Source organism: Rhinopithecus roxellana, chromosome 10 (genome assembly GCF_007565055.1).
Source record: "Rhinopithecus roxellana isolate Shanxi Qingling chromosome 10, ASM756505v1, whole genome shotgun sequence".
NCBI lineage: Eukaryota > Metazoa > Chordata > Mammalia > Primates > Cercopithecidae > Rhinopithecus > Rhinopithecus roxellana.
In genome coordinates this window covers 103,137,003-103,152,009 of record NC_044558.1, presented here as the reverse complement: position 1 = coordinate 103,152,009, position 15,007 = coordinate 103,137,003, and the positions used below count along the sequence as shown (strand labels likewise).

The window sequence follows — 15,007 nt, the reverse complement described above, 5'->3', positions numbered from 1 at the left end:
TTCGTTTCCGGCACAGAAATAATTACGGAAGAGAAGTATTCAAGTCATCTCCTTTCATGGTCCTCAGTGAGGTTAGAGGAATGTCCTTCGCGGTTTTGTTTTTCCTGCTTCCTCAGCCTTACTCCAGGGGCTTTTTGTTGCCTGTAAAGTGCCCTGGCATTGCCTGAGGATAGATGAGAAAGCACATATCCCTCCCCAGTAAGACGCTGTTTTCTTTTGGGGCCTACAAGTTGAGCTGACAGTAAATGCAAGGTGGAACCTAACTTTTTCTTGTCACTCATGGCTGGTGTTATTTAAACCGTGGGTATGAGGGTGTTGGAGATGGGTGAGTGTAAGATGACGGTGGCTGCATGGAAGAGCCATAATATAGTGCGGGGACCTTGGTGTTGCTCTAACGTGAGCCTTGTGTTGAATGGAATACAATCCAAGCCGTTTTGCTATGCGATAATTTTTTTTTTTTTTTTTTTTTTGAGACAGAGTCTCGCTCTGTCGCCCAGGCTGGAGTGCAGTGGCGTGATCTCGGCTCACTGCAAGCTCTGCCTCCTGGGTTCACCCCATTCTCCTGCCTCAGCCTCCAAGTAGCTGGGAGTACAGGGGTCCACCACCACGCCCGGCTAATTTTTTGTATTTTTAGTAGAGACGGGGTTTCACCGTGTTAACCAGGGTAGTGTCTATCTCGTGACCTTGTGATCCGCCCGCCTCGGCCTCCCAAAGTGCTGGGATTACAGGCGTGAGCCAGCACACCTGGCCTGCTATGGGATAATTTCTAATTGATAAATGGTGAAATGTGTCAAAGGTTTCCCAACATTTTCCAAGAATACTAACTCCAGTGTTTTGTTTCGTCTTAGGAACTGATGAGGAGTTTCAACAGAGACAGGCGGATTTTTTGTGCCATTCTCTCCACTCACAGCCGTACCACAGGTATAAACCTTGTAGAGGCAGACACCGTCGTGTTTTATGACAATGACCTGAATCCAGTGATGGATGCCAAAGCTCAGGAGTGGTGCGATAGGATCGGGAGATGCAAAGACATCCACATATACAGGTGAGGGCCTGCGGGGACGGCGTGTGGAAATGGAGTCAACGAGAAGCTTTGCAGGAGGTATTGGTGCAAGAAGCACTAATGCAGAAACAAAAGGAAAAACTAAAGACAGTACATGATATCTCATTTTAAACTAGGTTTCGTTTCCCTTCAGACAAATTTACGTTTCTGCTGTTTTATCTATTCCTTTTATTTATACTCAGCATTTGCTTGAAATTGTAAGGTAGTGATGCTGCTCACACAAGTCACCCTGCTGTACTCAGTTTCACACGTGGTGGCCCCTCCAGAGTACCTCAGTCTTAAAAGTATGATTTAGATTTTGGGTGGTTTTACTTACTATGAGCTAAAAGTTCTCTGTGAGTAAAATGGCTACTGAAAGAATGGTGAACACCTGAGAAAAGAAGAAAAAGAGAATTAAAATAGGGTTTTCTTTGAGGCGGAGTCTTACTCTGTCGCTCAGGCGGCAGTGCAGTGGCACGATCTTGGCTCACCGCAACCTCTGCCTCCCAGGTACAAGCGATTCTTCTGCCGTAGCCTCCTGAATAGCTGGGACTACAGGCGTGCGCCACTGCGACTGGCTAATTTTTGTATTTTTAGTAGATATGGGTTTCACCGTATTCGCCAGGCTGGTCTCGAACTCCTGACCTTGTGATCCGCCTGCCTCGGCCTCCCAAAGTACTGGGATTACAGGCATGAGCCACTGCGCCCAGCCAAAATCTATTACTATCTTTTTTTTTTTTTTTTTTTTTTTTTGAGATGGAGTTTTGCTCTTGTGAGTCAGGCTGGAGTGCGGTGGCGCCGTCTCGGCTCACTGCAACCTCTGCCTCCTGGGTTCAAGTGATTCTTCTGCCTCAGCCCCCTGAGTAGCTGGGGTTACAGGTGTGCGCCACCATGCTCTGCTAGTTTTTGTATTTTTGGTAGAAACGGGTTTTCACCATGTTGGCCAGGCTCATCTTGGAACTCCCAACCTCAGGTGATCGCCCGCCTTGGCCTCCCAAAGTGCTGGGATATAGGCATGAGCCACCGCACCCAGCCTATTATTAGCTTTAAAGATAAAAACTGGAACTGTCAAAACACAATTGGGAGACATGGAGAAAGATTACTCTCTATTTTTAAATTTCTAAGTGCTTGCTGTTACAGTGTAATAGGATATTTACTTCTTTTGCTTATTTTGTGCCTGGTTGTGTACCGAGTGCAGCCTAGGCTCGCCTTTCATAGTGATGTGTCAATTCCCAGTAGAGAACCTGAGACTAGACAAGTATGGTCCCTGCATGAGGTCTCCTAGGTAGTAGCTGACCCTGCAACTACAACCCCAAGTGTGCTTTAACCTTTTTTTTTTTTTTTTTTTTTTTTGGAGACAGGGTCTGTTGCCTAGGCTGGAGTGCAGTGGCGTGATCTTGGCTCACTGCTGCCTCTTATCACCTAGGCTCAAGTGATCCTCCCGGCTCAGCCTCCCGGGTGGCTGGGGCTACAGGTGTACAGCACCATGCCTGGCTAATGTTTGTATTTTTTGTACAGACAGGGTTTCACTATGTTGCCCAGGCTGGTCCCAAACTCCTGGACTCAAGCAGTCAGCCCGCCTCAGCCTCCCAAAGTGCTGGGATTACAGGCGTGAGTCACTGCACCCAGCCCACCATTTGTTTTTTAACAAGACAGTTGGTGTCATAGTAATTCAAATGCTGTATTTAAATTGTTTGATTATTATTTTTCTTGCTATAAATGCTTTACTTGTTCCTCGAGGAAAAAAAGGAAAGCCTGTAAAGAAAAACAAGGATCCTATAGAGGCAGCAATTATTAATATTTAGCTGCACATCTTTCCAGACATGTTTCTGATTCTTTAAGAAGGCTCACACTATGTCTTATTTTGTAAACTTTTTTTTTTTTAACAGTACATTATACATACGTTTCCATGGTGATGAATATAAGTTTGGTGCATGGTTTATGTTGAATGGATAAGGGCTTAGTGTGGAATCCATTCTGCATTGTTGGCCCTTTAGCAATTACTAGCTAGAAATTGGAAAAGTGTTTTATTCTCAGTAGCAATAAAGTCTCAGGCATGGCCTTAGCGGTGCAGGAACAGGGCATCTGAAGTGTGGCATGAGGTGGCCTTGAAAGATGCAGGATGAGCTGTGCCAAGTGTGAAGACACACTTTGTTCTTGAGTGGGTAGACTTCGTTCATGAACTTGTGAAGTTTCTCCAAAGTAATACTAAAATTTAATATTATTTTAGTGAAAACGCTTCTCATGGGTGTGAAGATTGTATGCGTGCACACACATGGCTGGGTAAGGTGGTGCCAGTGTGCTTGCGGTGCGGACATCCTGATGAAGGCCACCATCATGATGCTCAGTGTTGCGGGTGGGAGTGTGCCCCACTATGAGCCATGGGGACCCCCAAACTGCATAAGGGTGCTGTTGGTGTCAGGGCAGATAGCCTGGCATCCATGGGGATTTTGCATGTTAACAGAGGTTGGCTCTCACAGTAACTGGAGGGCCTTTCTGTCATGAATGTGCTGCACACCTTGCGCTCCACGAGTAAGAGGACGGGCTTGGAGTGCTGCTCCCACGCCTGACCAGAGCGGAGTCCAGAGGGATGAAGGACTTGAATGTTTTCAGTGGAGCAGCAGTATTAGAACACTCTCGAAGAGACGGTGCCTGTGGCCGTGAGCTGGAAGGGACCGCCCGACCCACACAGACCCCGAAGTCAGGGGAGACAGGCACACGGCTGCAGTGAGACAGGAAGCCGAGCGTTGTACAGATACGGTGAGCCCAGTGGGCAGGCAGGTGATGAGTGGGGAGATGACAGGAAGATGAGTGTTGTACATGTACGGTGAGTGCAGTGGGCAGGCGGGTGATAGAGCAGGAAGATGATTTGCCATTCTCAGTGTACGTAAAGGGTTAAATAGCTCTTAAAAATCGAGAAGATATATAAAGACCCCCCCACCCCCCTTACTTTTAAAAAGGAAGGGCCTGTGAATATGAACAGTCCATCCCAATTGGCCAAAAAGTATGAGAGGCCGCTCCAGCTCACTGGTCTGGAGAAGGAAGGACCAGTTTAATGCACGATGAGATCTCTCTTCTCATGCCCCGGACAGGTGAGACCCTAAGGGAACGAGCCTGCTCAGCCTGGCACGAGAAAAGGGGACGTCCTCATGTTGATGGGGGCGTGGGATTGCTATCTAAGGATGTGTGTCGCAGCTTTGTCACATGACACAAAGCAGTCATTGGGGCACAGCCATCCACCGTATTGAGCAGCCAGGTGGAAAATGAGCTCATGTCGAGGGATTTCTGTAATATACTGCTTAGCGAGGATAGCAGAATGCAGAGAAGTAGGAAATGAGGCAGACGTTTTCCCCACACGGTTGTGCGTGAGGTGACAGTACACGGAACATCATGGAAGGACACACCCAGGTTCACACAGAGCATCGTGGAACGACACACCCAGGTTCACATGGAACGTTGTGGAAGTACACACCCAGGTTCACATGGAACGTCGTGGAAGTACACACTCATGTTCACATGGAACGTCGTGGAAGGACACACCCAGGTTCACACGGAACGTCATAGAAGGACACACCCAGGTTCACACGGAGCGTCGTGGACGGGCACACCCAGGTTCACACAGAGCATCGTGGAACGACACACCCAGGTTCACACGGAACGTCATGGACGGGCACGCCCAGGTTCACACGGAACGTCGTGGAAGGACACACCCAGGTTCACACAGAGCATCGTGGAACGACACACCCAGGTTCACACGGAACGTCGTGGAGGGACACAACCAGGTTCACATGGAGTGTCGTGGAAGTACACACTCATGTTCACACGGAACGTCGTGGAAGGACACACCCAGGTTCACGTGGAAGGTCGTGAAGGGACACACCCAGGTTCACACGGAACATCGTGGAAGCTCGCACCCAGGTTCACATGGAACTTCGTGGAAGCTCGCACCCAGGTTGAAATGGAACTTCGTGGAAGCTCGCACCCAGGTTGAAATGGAACTTCGTGGAAGCTCGCACCCAGGTTGAAATGGAACTTCGTGGAAGCTCGCACCCAGGTTGAAATGGAACTTCGTGGAAGCTCGCATCCAGGTTCACACAAGGAATGTCGTGGAAGCACGCACCCACCCAGGTTCACACTGACGTGGCTGCTGGGGTAGAGGGCAGGAGAGGCAGGCCACCCTCCCTGAAGCAGCTAGGAAGTACACCTGTTAGGAAAAGTGTGCCCGTGGAAGTGCACACCGTCACACACAGGCAGCGGCACCTTCTTGTGAACTAAGGTGGGTGGAAATGCCATTCCTACCTTTTTTAATGGTTCTCAGGGTGATTGGAATCCAGGTGATTTTTTGTTTTGTTTCTTATACTTTTAATGTAATCAAATAATTTACGATGAGCATGTAGTAATATAATCAAGAAAGAGTAGATTTTCATTTAAAGGCCATGAAAGTCGTCCTAGGTGGTGGTTTGCTGTTGATGAAGTTGTCCGTCCGTCTTTCATGTTGCTATTTCCCTTTATTACGTATTTAGTTTCTTTGTTTGTATCTGGGTTCACGTCTTCATTTTCCGTTCTGTTCCCTATGATTGTTTTTCTTTAATATTTAGGATCCTTTTAATTTGGAATTTTCTGAAAAAAATTTGTTTTCATCTCTGTGAAAATCATGCTGTTAAAATTGTTTAATGTGAGCATTTTGGGGGGTTAGCATTTAGCATTTTACAGGCAGATGAGCCTCATGGGAAGGCAATAGACTGCGTGGTTTGTTCTGTGTCCCCAATGATACAATCTTAAGGAAAGCCATGTGTCCCTGCACTGGGGGTCCGTCTGTCCAGGGGGGTCACATCTACAAATCATAGTCTTAATTGAACACCTATTGTGGGTCTGGTAGTGTACAGGGGTTAAAAAGAAGAAAATGTCCATAATTACGTGAGAATGAGATGATGTCTCATGAGGGTTAACAAGCAAGTCTGTGAAATTATCAGTTCTGCCTGTTGGGCTCAGTGAAGTTTCAGAGAAGATAGATGCTGGAGGTACACCTGGAAGGACCGGGTGGGACATTTCCAGGTTGAGACTGGTGGGAGAAAAACGGGATGACGTGTAGAAGGATGAGGTGGGACAGCGAAGAGTCTTCTGGAGGGGCCTCCTGTCAGCTGTCTGGGAGGCGGGAGAGCTAAGATTGGAGGGGCTGGCTGACAGTGGCCTTTGGGGCCCCACGAAGGCATGTTCCAAATAGGGGTAGACCTGGACGAGGGACGTGGACTCGCTGATCACCATCTGCATACTGTGGCCAGCCTGTTGTCACTGCATTTCCAGGTGACCGACTTAGCATCTTATATCTTCCGTTTGCAGGCTTGTGAGTGGCAATTCCATTGAAGAGAAATTGTTGAAAAATGGAACTAAAGATTTGATCCGAGAAGTGGCTGCTCAGGGAAATGACTACTCCATGGCGTTCTTAACTCAGGTACTCCTTATTCGATGAGAGTCCTTGAGGTGAGGCCTGCTGTGCGGTGCATGGAATCGCCTGGTGTTAGTGCACACTAGCGAGGGGCTTAGGTCTCCAGCTCAGGTCAGGTGCACCCTTGGACCTTGTACTGGGGAGTAACACACGTCTCTGTGTTCAGCGAACCATCCAGGAGCTGTTTGAGGTTTATTCTCCCATGGATGATGCTGGCTTCCCAGTCAAAGCTGAGGAGTTTGTGGTGCTTTCTCAGGAACCTTCTGTCACGGAAACCATTGCACCCAAAATTGCAAGACCTTTCATAGAGGTGAGAATACACTGAATCTGGCTGGAGAGTTGCATGGTGGGAGCCATCAGAACACCTGCACCTTCCCCTGGGCCTCTGAGTGCTCAGTCCCCACTCTTCCCTGGCCTGAAGCCCTCTTCCCATCCCTGCTTTTGGAGCCTCCCCACTCCCTTCTTTCCGTCATGGGGATTTTGAACTGCAGATACAAGTGCGGGAAATGGGGCGAAGGTCGGACCACAGGCCTGTCACTGAAGCAGTTGCTGCCGTCTTCATCCGCACTTTCCCACAGTCTCAGCTCCTTCCCCTCCCCATGGAAATCTATTCCTGCCTCCTCTGGAGGCTCTCCCAGCACTGCCCCTGCTCCCCTCCAGCTGGCTGTGTTGGCTTCTCCCTGAGCAGAGCAGCCACCAGCCTGCACTCAGGTGCTAAGTGTAAGGTGCCGGTTGATTGTGAAGACTGAGTGTATGAAAGAACACAGATTATCACGTTGGTACTTTTGAATGTTGATTGCCTGTTGAAGTGATGATATTTTGGCTGTCGGGTTATGTCAGTATTTTACTGTTTTGGCATGGGTACTAGAAGATAGAGGGCATGTTTGGGTCCTTTAATTTTTTTCCCTTTTGAGCGTGCTGCTGTGTGGACACATCATTTACCTGTCACGGGGCCGCTGTTCCCTCCCCGTCCCCATGGCTGCCCGCCAAAGCCCTACAGCCTCACGTCCTGGAGATGGAGGCTTTTAGCTGCCTTCGTTCTCTGAGTCCTCTCCTCCTTCATGTGGCCCTGCCACTCCTCCAGAGCTTGTTCTGGGGCCCCCGTTTCTATGCCTCTTACCTTGGAAGGATTTGGTATCCCTGTGCATCTTTTTTCCTGCCCTGTTTGACTGCAGCGCGTGACTGCATGGGCTTTTCTCTATGTTTTTCTTTTCTGTGAAAGCGTTAAAGACCAGACTGGGCACACTGCACATCCTCTCAGCACCTGTCCCTCGACACGCGAGATTGAGCCTCCCAGCCTCATGGTGTCAGCCCCCTCATTGCCTGTACTCAGCCTGTTCTCACCAACTCTGATGCTGTCTCCTCTTCCATTTCTAAACATTACTCAGTTACTAAATAAGTAAGAAATACTTGGGGTATGACTGTCTTAGTCCGTTTTGTGTTGCTGTAAAGGAATACCTGAGACTGGGTGATTTATTTTAAAAAGGGGGATGGGGCCGGGCGCGGTGGTTCAAGCCTGTAATCCCAGCACTTTGGGAGGCCGAGACGGGCGGATCACGAGGTCAGGAGATCGAGACCATCCTGGCTAACACGGTGAAACCCCGTCTCTACTAAAAATACAAAAACTAGCCGGGTGAGGTGGCGGGCGCCTGTAGTCCCAGCTACTCCGGAGGCTGAGGCAGGAGAATGGTGTGAACCCGGGAGGCGGAGCTTGCAGTGAGCTGAGATCCGGCCACTGCACTCCAGCCCGGGCAACACAGCAAGACTCTGTCTCAAAAAAAAAAAGGGGGGGGGGGTTTATTTCACTCATGATTCTGATGGCAGCAGAGTTCAGGATTGAGCATCTGTCTGGTGAGGGCCTCAGACGGCTTCCATGGTGGCAGAAGGGGAGGGGGAGCTGCATGTGCAGACCACGCAGCAAGAGAGGGAGCGAGAGGCAGACAGCAGGCTCCCTTTAATAGACTGACCCTCACAGGACAAACAGGGCGAGACCCGTTCCCTCAACCCCAGAGCATGTCTATTCCTGAGGGATCCACCTATGACCCAAACCTTTGAGAATTTATAATGAAAAGCCAGTCTCCTGCCCTGCTCCCCACCCCACCACCACCCCGTTTCTCACATTTCTTCTAGAGTTTGTCTGTGTGTCATTTCCTTTACACAGAAATACCTTACAGATTGTTACCTATCGGGAGGTATGGATCAACCTCATTCTGTTTTAAGGAGGTAATACATGCATGAAGTTGAAAAAGAAAAACAACACAAAATCATAGCTGGGGCCAGGTGTGGTGGCTCAGGCCTGTAATCCCAGCACTTTGGGAAGCTGAGGCTAGAGGAGGGCTTGAGGCCAGAAGTTCAAGACTGGCATGGGCATTATAGTGGGACCCCATCTCTACAAGAAGAATTTTAAAAACCATGAGTGTGGTGGTGAGCACCTGTAGTCCCAGCTACTGGGGTGGCTGAGGCGGGAGGATCTCTTAAGCCCAGGAGATTAAGGCTACTGTGAGCTGTGATTGTGCCACTACACTCCAACCTGGGTGACAGAGTGACCCTGTCTCAAAGACAAAATATGCAAAGGACCTGACTCTGTGTGTCTCAAAGGAAAACATGTAAGTGGCCGATGTGTAGATGAAATAATGTCCAGCATCACTAATCATCAGGAAAATCAAATAAAAACCACATGAGGTACCAACTGGCACCTGTTAGGATGACTGTCATCAAAACGCAAAAGATAGCGAGTGTTGGTGAGGACATGGAGGAAAGGGACCTGTTGCACTCTGTTCCTGGAAACGTCATTGGCACAGCCACCGTGGGAGACGGCAGGGAGCTTCCTCAAAAATGTAGAAATAGAGCTCCCACAGGATCCAGCAATCCCATTGCTGGGTGTCTATCCAAAGAGTTGAAATTGGTGCGTAGAAGAGGTGTCTGCACCCTCGTGTTCATCGCAGCACCATCCCAGCAGCCAGGACACGGAATCCACCCAAGTGTCCATCGGAAGTCCGGGATTTTCCATACTGGCTCTGTTGTTTCCCAGCAGCATAGTATGTCAACACATAGATTCTTTGGAAACATACTTGTTGATTGTTTTACTGTGTGTCAGGCACTGTTCTAAGCAGTGGGGATACAGGATCGAAAAAAAGACAATTTCACCTTTCATGAAGCTTATATTCTAGTAAGGAGAGAGGCAGAAACCAAACCTAGTGAGTAAAGCATGTGATTTATTCGCACGAGAAGTTGTGAAATGCTGAGTCCATGGGAGAATGTTGTGGTCACCACAGTAGACAGGTCAGTGTGGCTGAAGGGGTGGGGAGGGTGTGACCAGGTGGGGCCTGACTGCAGGGAGCCCTTGGAAGGGTTTGAGTCAAGCTGTGGTGCAGGGTCTGGCATGACCTAAGAGAGTCGCTCTGACTCCTTTGTTGAGACTCGGTTGTGGCAAGGCAGGGGGATCCTGGGGCCCAGTTAAGAGTCCCAGAGCAGTAACACTGGTGAGCAAGGCTGGTGAGGAAAGCTGGGGGACCTGCCGGGGCAGCAGGGGGGGGGTCTTTGGAGGGTAGAGCCAGCAGGACTCCCTGCAGTGGGTGTGTGAGGAGGGTGGCTGCTCCTCACTGGCTTGACCAGCCCCTGGGAACAGAGAGGTAGGTTACCCTTGACCTTTTGCCAGCAGAGACAGATCCACGTTAGCGTGATGTGCTCGTACCTGCTGCACGGGGCTGTGGCTGTAGGATTCTTCTATCATTGGCAATGCTCATCAGAGGATTTGTGCCTGAAAAATGGTTTTAAGAAAAGTCCTTGTTGACATACAAAAACATACAGCAAGTGTACGCATCACAAAGATTCCAGGTGGAGAAATGTTCCATTAGTAGAAGCACCTGGTAGCTAGTATCTGGTGGAGGAGGAGGATGCGGCTGGCTCCTCAGAAGGCCGGTCCCCCATCGGTGCTGCCTCTTGTGAATTCTGACAGCATTCCCTGCTTCTGCACTTTCTCTACATGGGGCGCTGTTCCTTCGGGTCTGCCTTCTTGTTGTGCGCAGGCAGTCGGTAACTCATTCTCATTGTTGTGTAGAGTTCTGTCTGAATATACCGCAGTTGATCAGGTCTGCGGCTCGTGGATGTGATGGAGTGGTTAATTGGAATTGTGCTCCTGTGGATGTTTCTATCCTTGTCTTTGGTAAGCACGCATGTGCAATTCAGGCTGCATACGTTTGACCTCAGCGGATGCTGTGGCTGCGCCGGGGATGCTCCCGCCATGGGGTTGTTCTGGGTGGTGGTGTGGAGGCAAAATTGCTGGTCCTGTCACTGTAGCTGCAGGGCGGAACATGGGATAGTCTTATTGCGGTTTAATTTGTAGTTTTGCTGCTGATTGATGAGTTTGAGTGCCTCTTCATATATTCACTGGCAGTTTGAGTACTTTTTAAAGAAATGCCAAGTCTTTTCCCAATTTTTTTATTGGGTTTCTTTTTTTTTTTTTTTTTTTTTAAAACGGAGTCCCACTCATCATCCAGGCTGCAGTGCAGTGGTATGATCTTGGCTCGCTGCAACCTCTGCCTCCCAGGTTGAAGTGATTCTCCAGCTCAGCCTCCCAAGTAGCTGGGATTACAGGTGCATGCACCACGCCTGGCTAATTTTTATATTTTTAGTAGAGATGGGGTTTCTCCATGTTGGCAAGACTGGTCTTGAACCTCTGACCTCAGGTGATCCACCTGCCTTGACCTCCCAAAGTGCTGTGATTACAGGCGTGAGCCACCATGCCCGGACATTTGTCTCCATTTCTTAATGACTTGTTGGAGTTCTTTATGTATCCCAGATAAAAGGCCTTTGTTTGATACACGTGACATATCTTTCCCGTTCTGTGGTTTGCCTTTCTAAACGCTATATATTGATGAGCAGAAGTTCGAGTTCTGACACCATCCAGGGCCCACGTCTGCTGTCTTATAGTGGGCGCTTTTTGTGCTCTGCTGAGGAGATTCTCTGCCCACCTGAAGGTCGCTGTGCATCCTCCTCTCTTTTCTTCTACATGTTGTGTTGTTTGATGTTTGCTACTTAGGTGCACCAGCTATCTGGCAATAAGTTCTGTGTATAGTGTCGAAGTGGTGTTATATAACTTTGCAGGTTTTACCAGATTGCCCTGGAAACAGATTGTATCAGTTTTTAATTTGTATCTTCTAACTAAAAACCATACCTCCATGTCAGACGTCTTTTGCCCACATCTGCAGGTAACTATCAGATGTGTGTTCCTAGCTGTTTCTGCAGCTGAACAGTGGCGTCTCCTCATTCTAACTTGCGTGTCTTGCACTGTGATAAAGCTGTCTTGTATGTTTATAGTCATCAATGCTACATTTCGTGGTGGACTTGCTCCTGCTGCCATAACGTTGGGCTGTCCATCTGCTGTCTGTTTCCTGGACAGAAGCCTCTGTCCTGCTGTGTCTGTCAGCTGAGGGCAGTGGTGTGCATCAGGTCTGAGATGGAGTCTCCTGGGCCTTTCTTGTTCTCAGAGCTTCTCTGGCCCTGGGTGCATGCTTTGCCTGCGTCAGTGCCCAGCTCTTCCATGGGGCCTGCCTGTCCAACTCGATAGTAAGGTTAGCAAGGCCCAGGAGATTTCCCGCTCATTTTCTGTATTCTCTAAGTGTGTTACCATTTTCACCTGTGAGAGGACCTCAGGGAAGGAGTGGTTGCTTTTCTAGAGAGCGGGTGATTACAGTGTAGGCATCTCCGTTAACTTTACACAGGACGGCTCTTGTTCAAACTACCCTCATTTAAAAAGTCTGTCAAGGCAAAATCTAAACTCAGACTTTCCTCAGGCCCTCAAGAGTATTGAGTATCTGGAGGAGGATGCCCAGAAGTCCGCAGAGGAGGGGGTGCCGGGACCACACACTGATGCTCTGTCCTCAGACTCTGAGAACACGCCATGTGATGAAGAACCGTCCCAATTAGAGGAACTGGCTGACTTCATGGAGCAGGTTTGGGCATGTTTTCCTTTACAACGACATACTTTAAAAATTTGACCGTTCTATAAAATATTTATTGTTTACTGCAAGAAAAATTACTTTTTTGATTCACATGCATGTTGGTGAGTGGGTTGTATAAGGAATTTGACTTTTATTAACTGGCTATTAACCCTATTCAAAAAATATACTTTTGGAACAGCTTACACCAATTGAAAAATACGCTTTAAATTACCTGGAACTATTCCATGCTTCCACTGAGCAAGAAAAAGCGAGAGACAGTGAGGTAAGAGAGTCAGCTTTTGGTCAGTGAAAAAAATCGCAATATTTTCAGAGTTAAGTTTGATTTAAAGTAAATGTGACTTCATTAAATTAAAGTCACAAAAGCCAAAACCCACAAGTTTGGAAATGAACTTAAAATGAAGAGAGTCTCGAGAAGCCCGTAGGGACCGTGGGGCTTGTTCACCCCTCGTAGGGACCGTGGGGCTTGTTCACCCCTCGTAGGGACCGTGGGGCTTGTTCACCCCTCGTAGGGACCGTGGGGCTTGTTCACCCCTCGTAGGGACCGTGGGGCTTGTTCACCCCTCGTAGGGACCGTGGGGGCTCGGTTTCCCCCCATAGGGATCGTGGGGGCTTGTTCTCCCCTCAGTGTCTTTAATTTGATTTGCAGCAGGCTGCTGCTTGCAGGGTGACACGTTGTGGGTCGGTGTGTATAGAGAACATGTGGCTCTGAGACAGCAGGGAGACCTGGAGCGGGGACTCGGGGGCTGCTCTGAGCTGCGTTCCTGATCCTGAACGTTCCTGCTGCTCTCCCCATCAGGACGCAGTGATGACTGCAGTGAGGGCGTGGGAGTTCTGGAACCTGAAGACCCTGCAGGAGAGGGAGGCCCGGCTGCGGCTGGAGCAGGAGGAGGCGGAGCTCCTGACCTACACCCGAGAGGATGCCTACAGCATGGTACCTGGCCCGGGGCCCTCCTGCCCTCTTGCCCCCCTGCTGAGGGGCCCTTGTTCAGCCATGTTTGGCTGTTCAAAGTCTGTGTCCATTGACATGAGAAAATGCCTGGGAATTGTTACTTCTCATATCAAAACAACCTCACTCATGTTCTAAAAACACAGCTTTCTTAAAAATTGACACTTGGAGATTGCAGTTAGATATTGACCAGCTCTGATTAAAGCATTTATAAGTCTTATTATAAATAGTCATGTCGATCAGACTTATTTGGAAGACTTAATAAGTATGAAGGTACATGATTTGTGGCTTACAACATGACACTGAGACTTGGTGGAAATTAGAGCGTGCCGTGTTCCCTACAGGAGTATGTCTACGAAGATGTCGATGGGCAGGCAGAAGTCATGCCGGTGAGTGCTGCCCTCTCCCTTTGGGTCTGGGCGGGCAGCTTCCTGTGAGTTCCACATCTCATGGGCCTCCCTTCTCCATGCAGCTCTGGACCCCGCCCACCCCGCCACAGGACGACAGTGACATCTATCTCGACTCGGTCATGTGTCTCATGTATGAAGCCACTCCCATCCCAGAGGCTAAGCTGCCCCCCGTGTATGTGAGGAAGGAGCGGAAGCGACACAAAACGGACCCTTCAGGTGCGCATCCCGAGGGCATCGCGCGACCTAGGCAGGGCCCTGGCCTGCAGAGTCCCTGCATGTCGGCCGCTGTCTGCTGTCTGCCTGTCTGCTGCAGGGCGAGGGCTCACACGCCGCCCACGGCCTCTCAGGCCCTGTGCACAAGTTCTGTTGTTTCCAATGAGGAAACCTTCATGTTTCCTTCTGACTGACTGTGAAGACCTGAGAGCAGGTCTGTCTTTGGCAGGTGCTTTCTGCGGCCTCTTTGCCCAGGCACCTCCAGACTTGCCCAACCGGTTTCCTTTGTCTTTTGCCTGCCAATGTGGAATCTCCTGGTTTACTGTCTTGCTGAAGACGGCCTCTCTGTTCAGCTGCAGGCAGGAAGAAGAAGCAGCGTCACGGGGAGGCAGTCGTCCCTCCTCGGTCCCTGTTTGACCGAGCAACACCAGGCCTCCTGAAAATTCGCAGAGAGGGCAAGGAACAGAAGAAGAATATTCTGCTGAAGCAGCAGGTGCCATTCGCCAAGCCCCTGCCAACTTTTGCCAAACCCACAGCCGAGCCTGGTCAAGACAACCCCGAGTGGCTCATCAGTGAGGACTGGGCGCTGCTGCAGGTAGGTGGGCGTGGTCTTTGTGCCAGCAGTCACGTGTGGTCATTTTTCTCCCTCACATCTGTGCTTCCAGCTCACTGTGATCACTTTGCGAGGAGTCTTTGGCAGGAGGGAAGACCTTCTGACTTAGGGTGTATTCGCCTGTTTTACCTGAAACCTCGTTCTCTAGGCTGTAAAGCAGTTACTGGAGCTGCCTTTGAACCTCACAATCGTGTCACCTGCTCACACACCTAATTGGGATCTTGTCAGTGACGTCGTTAACTCCTGTAGCCGAATCTACCGCTCTTCCAAACAGTGCCGGAATCGCTACGAGAACGTCATCATTCCACGAGAGGAGGGGAAGGTAAGCACGGTCTTGTTTGTCTTCCGAGGAGAACACAGGCAGGTGTGGTGGC

The 15,007-nt window shown here is 49.6% G+C and overlaps 1 protein-coding gene and 1 non-coding gene across 11 annotated transcripts in view; both read left to right on the top strand.

The window, feature by feature from the left end:
• The window catches only part of EP400 (E1A binding protein p400), a 135,002-nt gene that overhangs the window by 86,131 nt on the left and 33,864 nt on the right, over positions 1-15,007 (top strand). For all 10 annotated transcript variants that reach the window (XM_030939898.1, XM_030939893.1, XM_030939896.1 and 7 more), the window contains 10 exons: positions 849-1,045; positions 6,383-6,494; positions 6,655-6,798; positions 12,284-12,442; positions 12,630-12,713; positions 13,248-13,382; positions 13,742-13,786; positions 13,870-14,023; positions 14,374-14,615; positions 14,782-14,955. In XM_030939898.1, coding sequence (XP_030795758.1) covers positions 849-1,045; positions 6,383-6,494; positions 6,655-6,798; positions 12,284-12,442; positions 12,630-12,713; positions 13,248-13,382; positions 13,742-13,786; positions 13,870-14,023; positions 14,374-14,615; positions 14,782-14,955 — 1,446 coding nt within the window. The remainder of the gene's footprint in view (positions 1-848; positions 1,046-6,382; positions 6,495-6,654; positions 6,799-12,283; positions 12,443-12,629; positions 12,714-13,247; positions 13,383-13,741; positions 13,787-13,869; positions 14,024-14,373; positions 14,616-14,781; positions 14,956-15,007) is intronic.
• On the top strand, positions 108-243 carry LOC115900199. Its single transcript, XR_004059868.1, has one exon. It is a non-coding gene; the product is annotated as a small nucleolar RNA SNORA49 (small nucleolar RNA).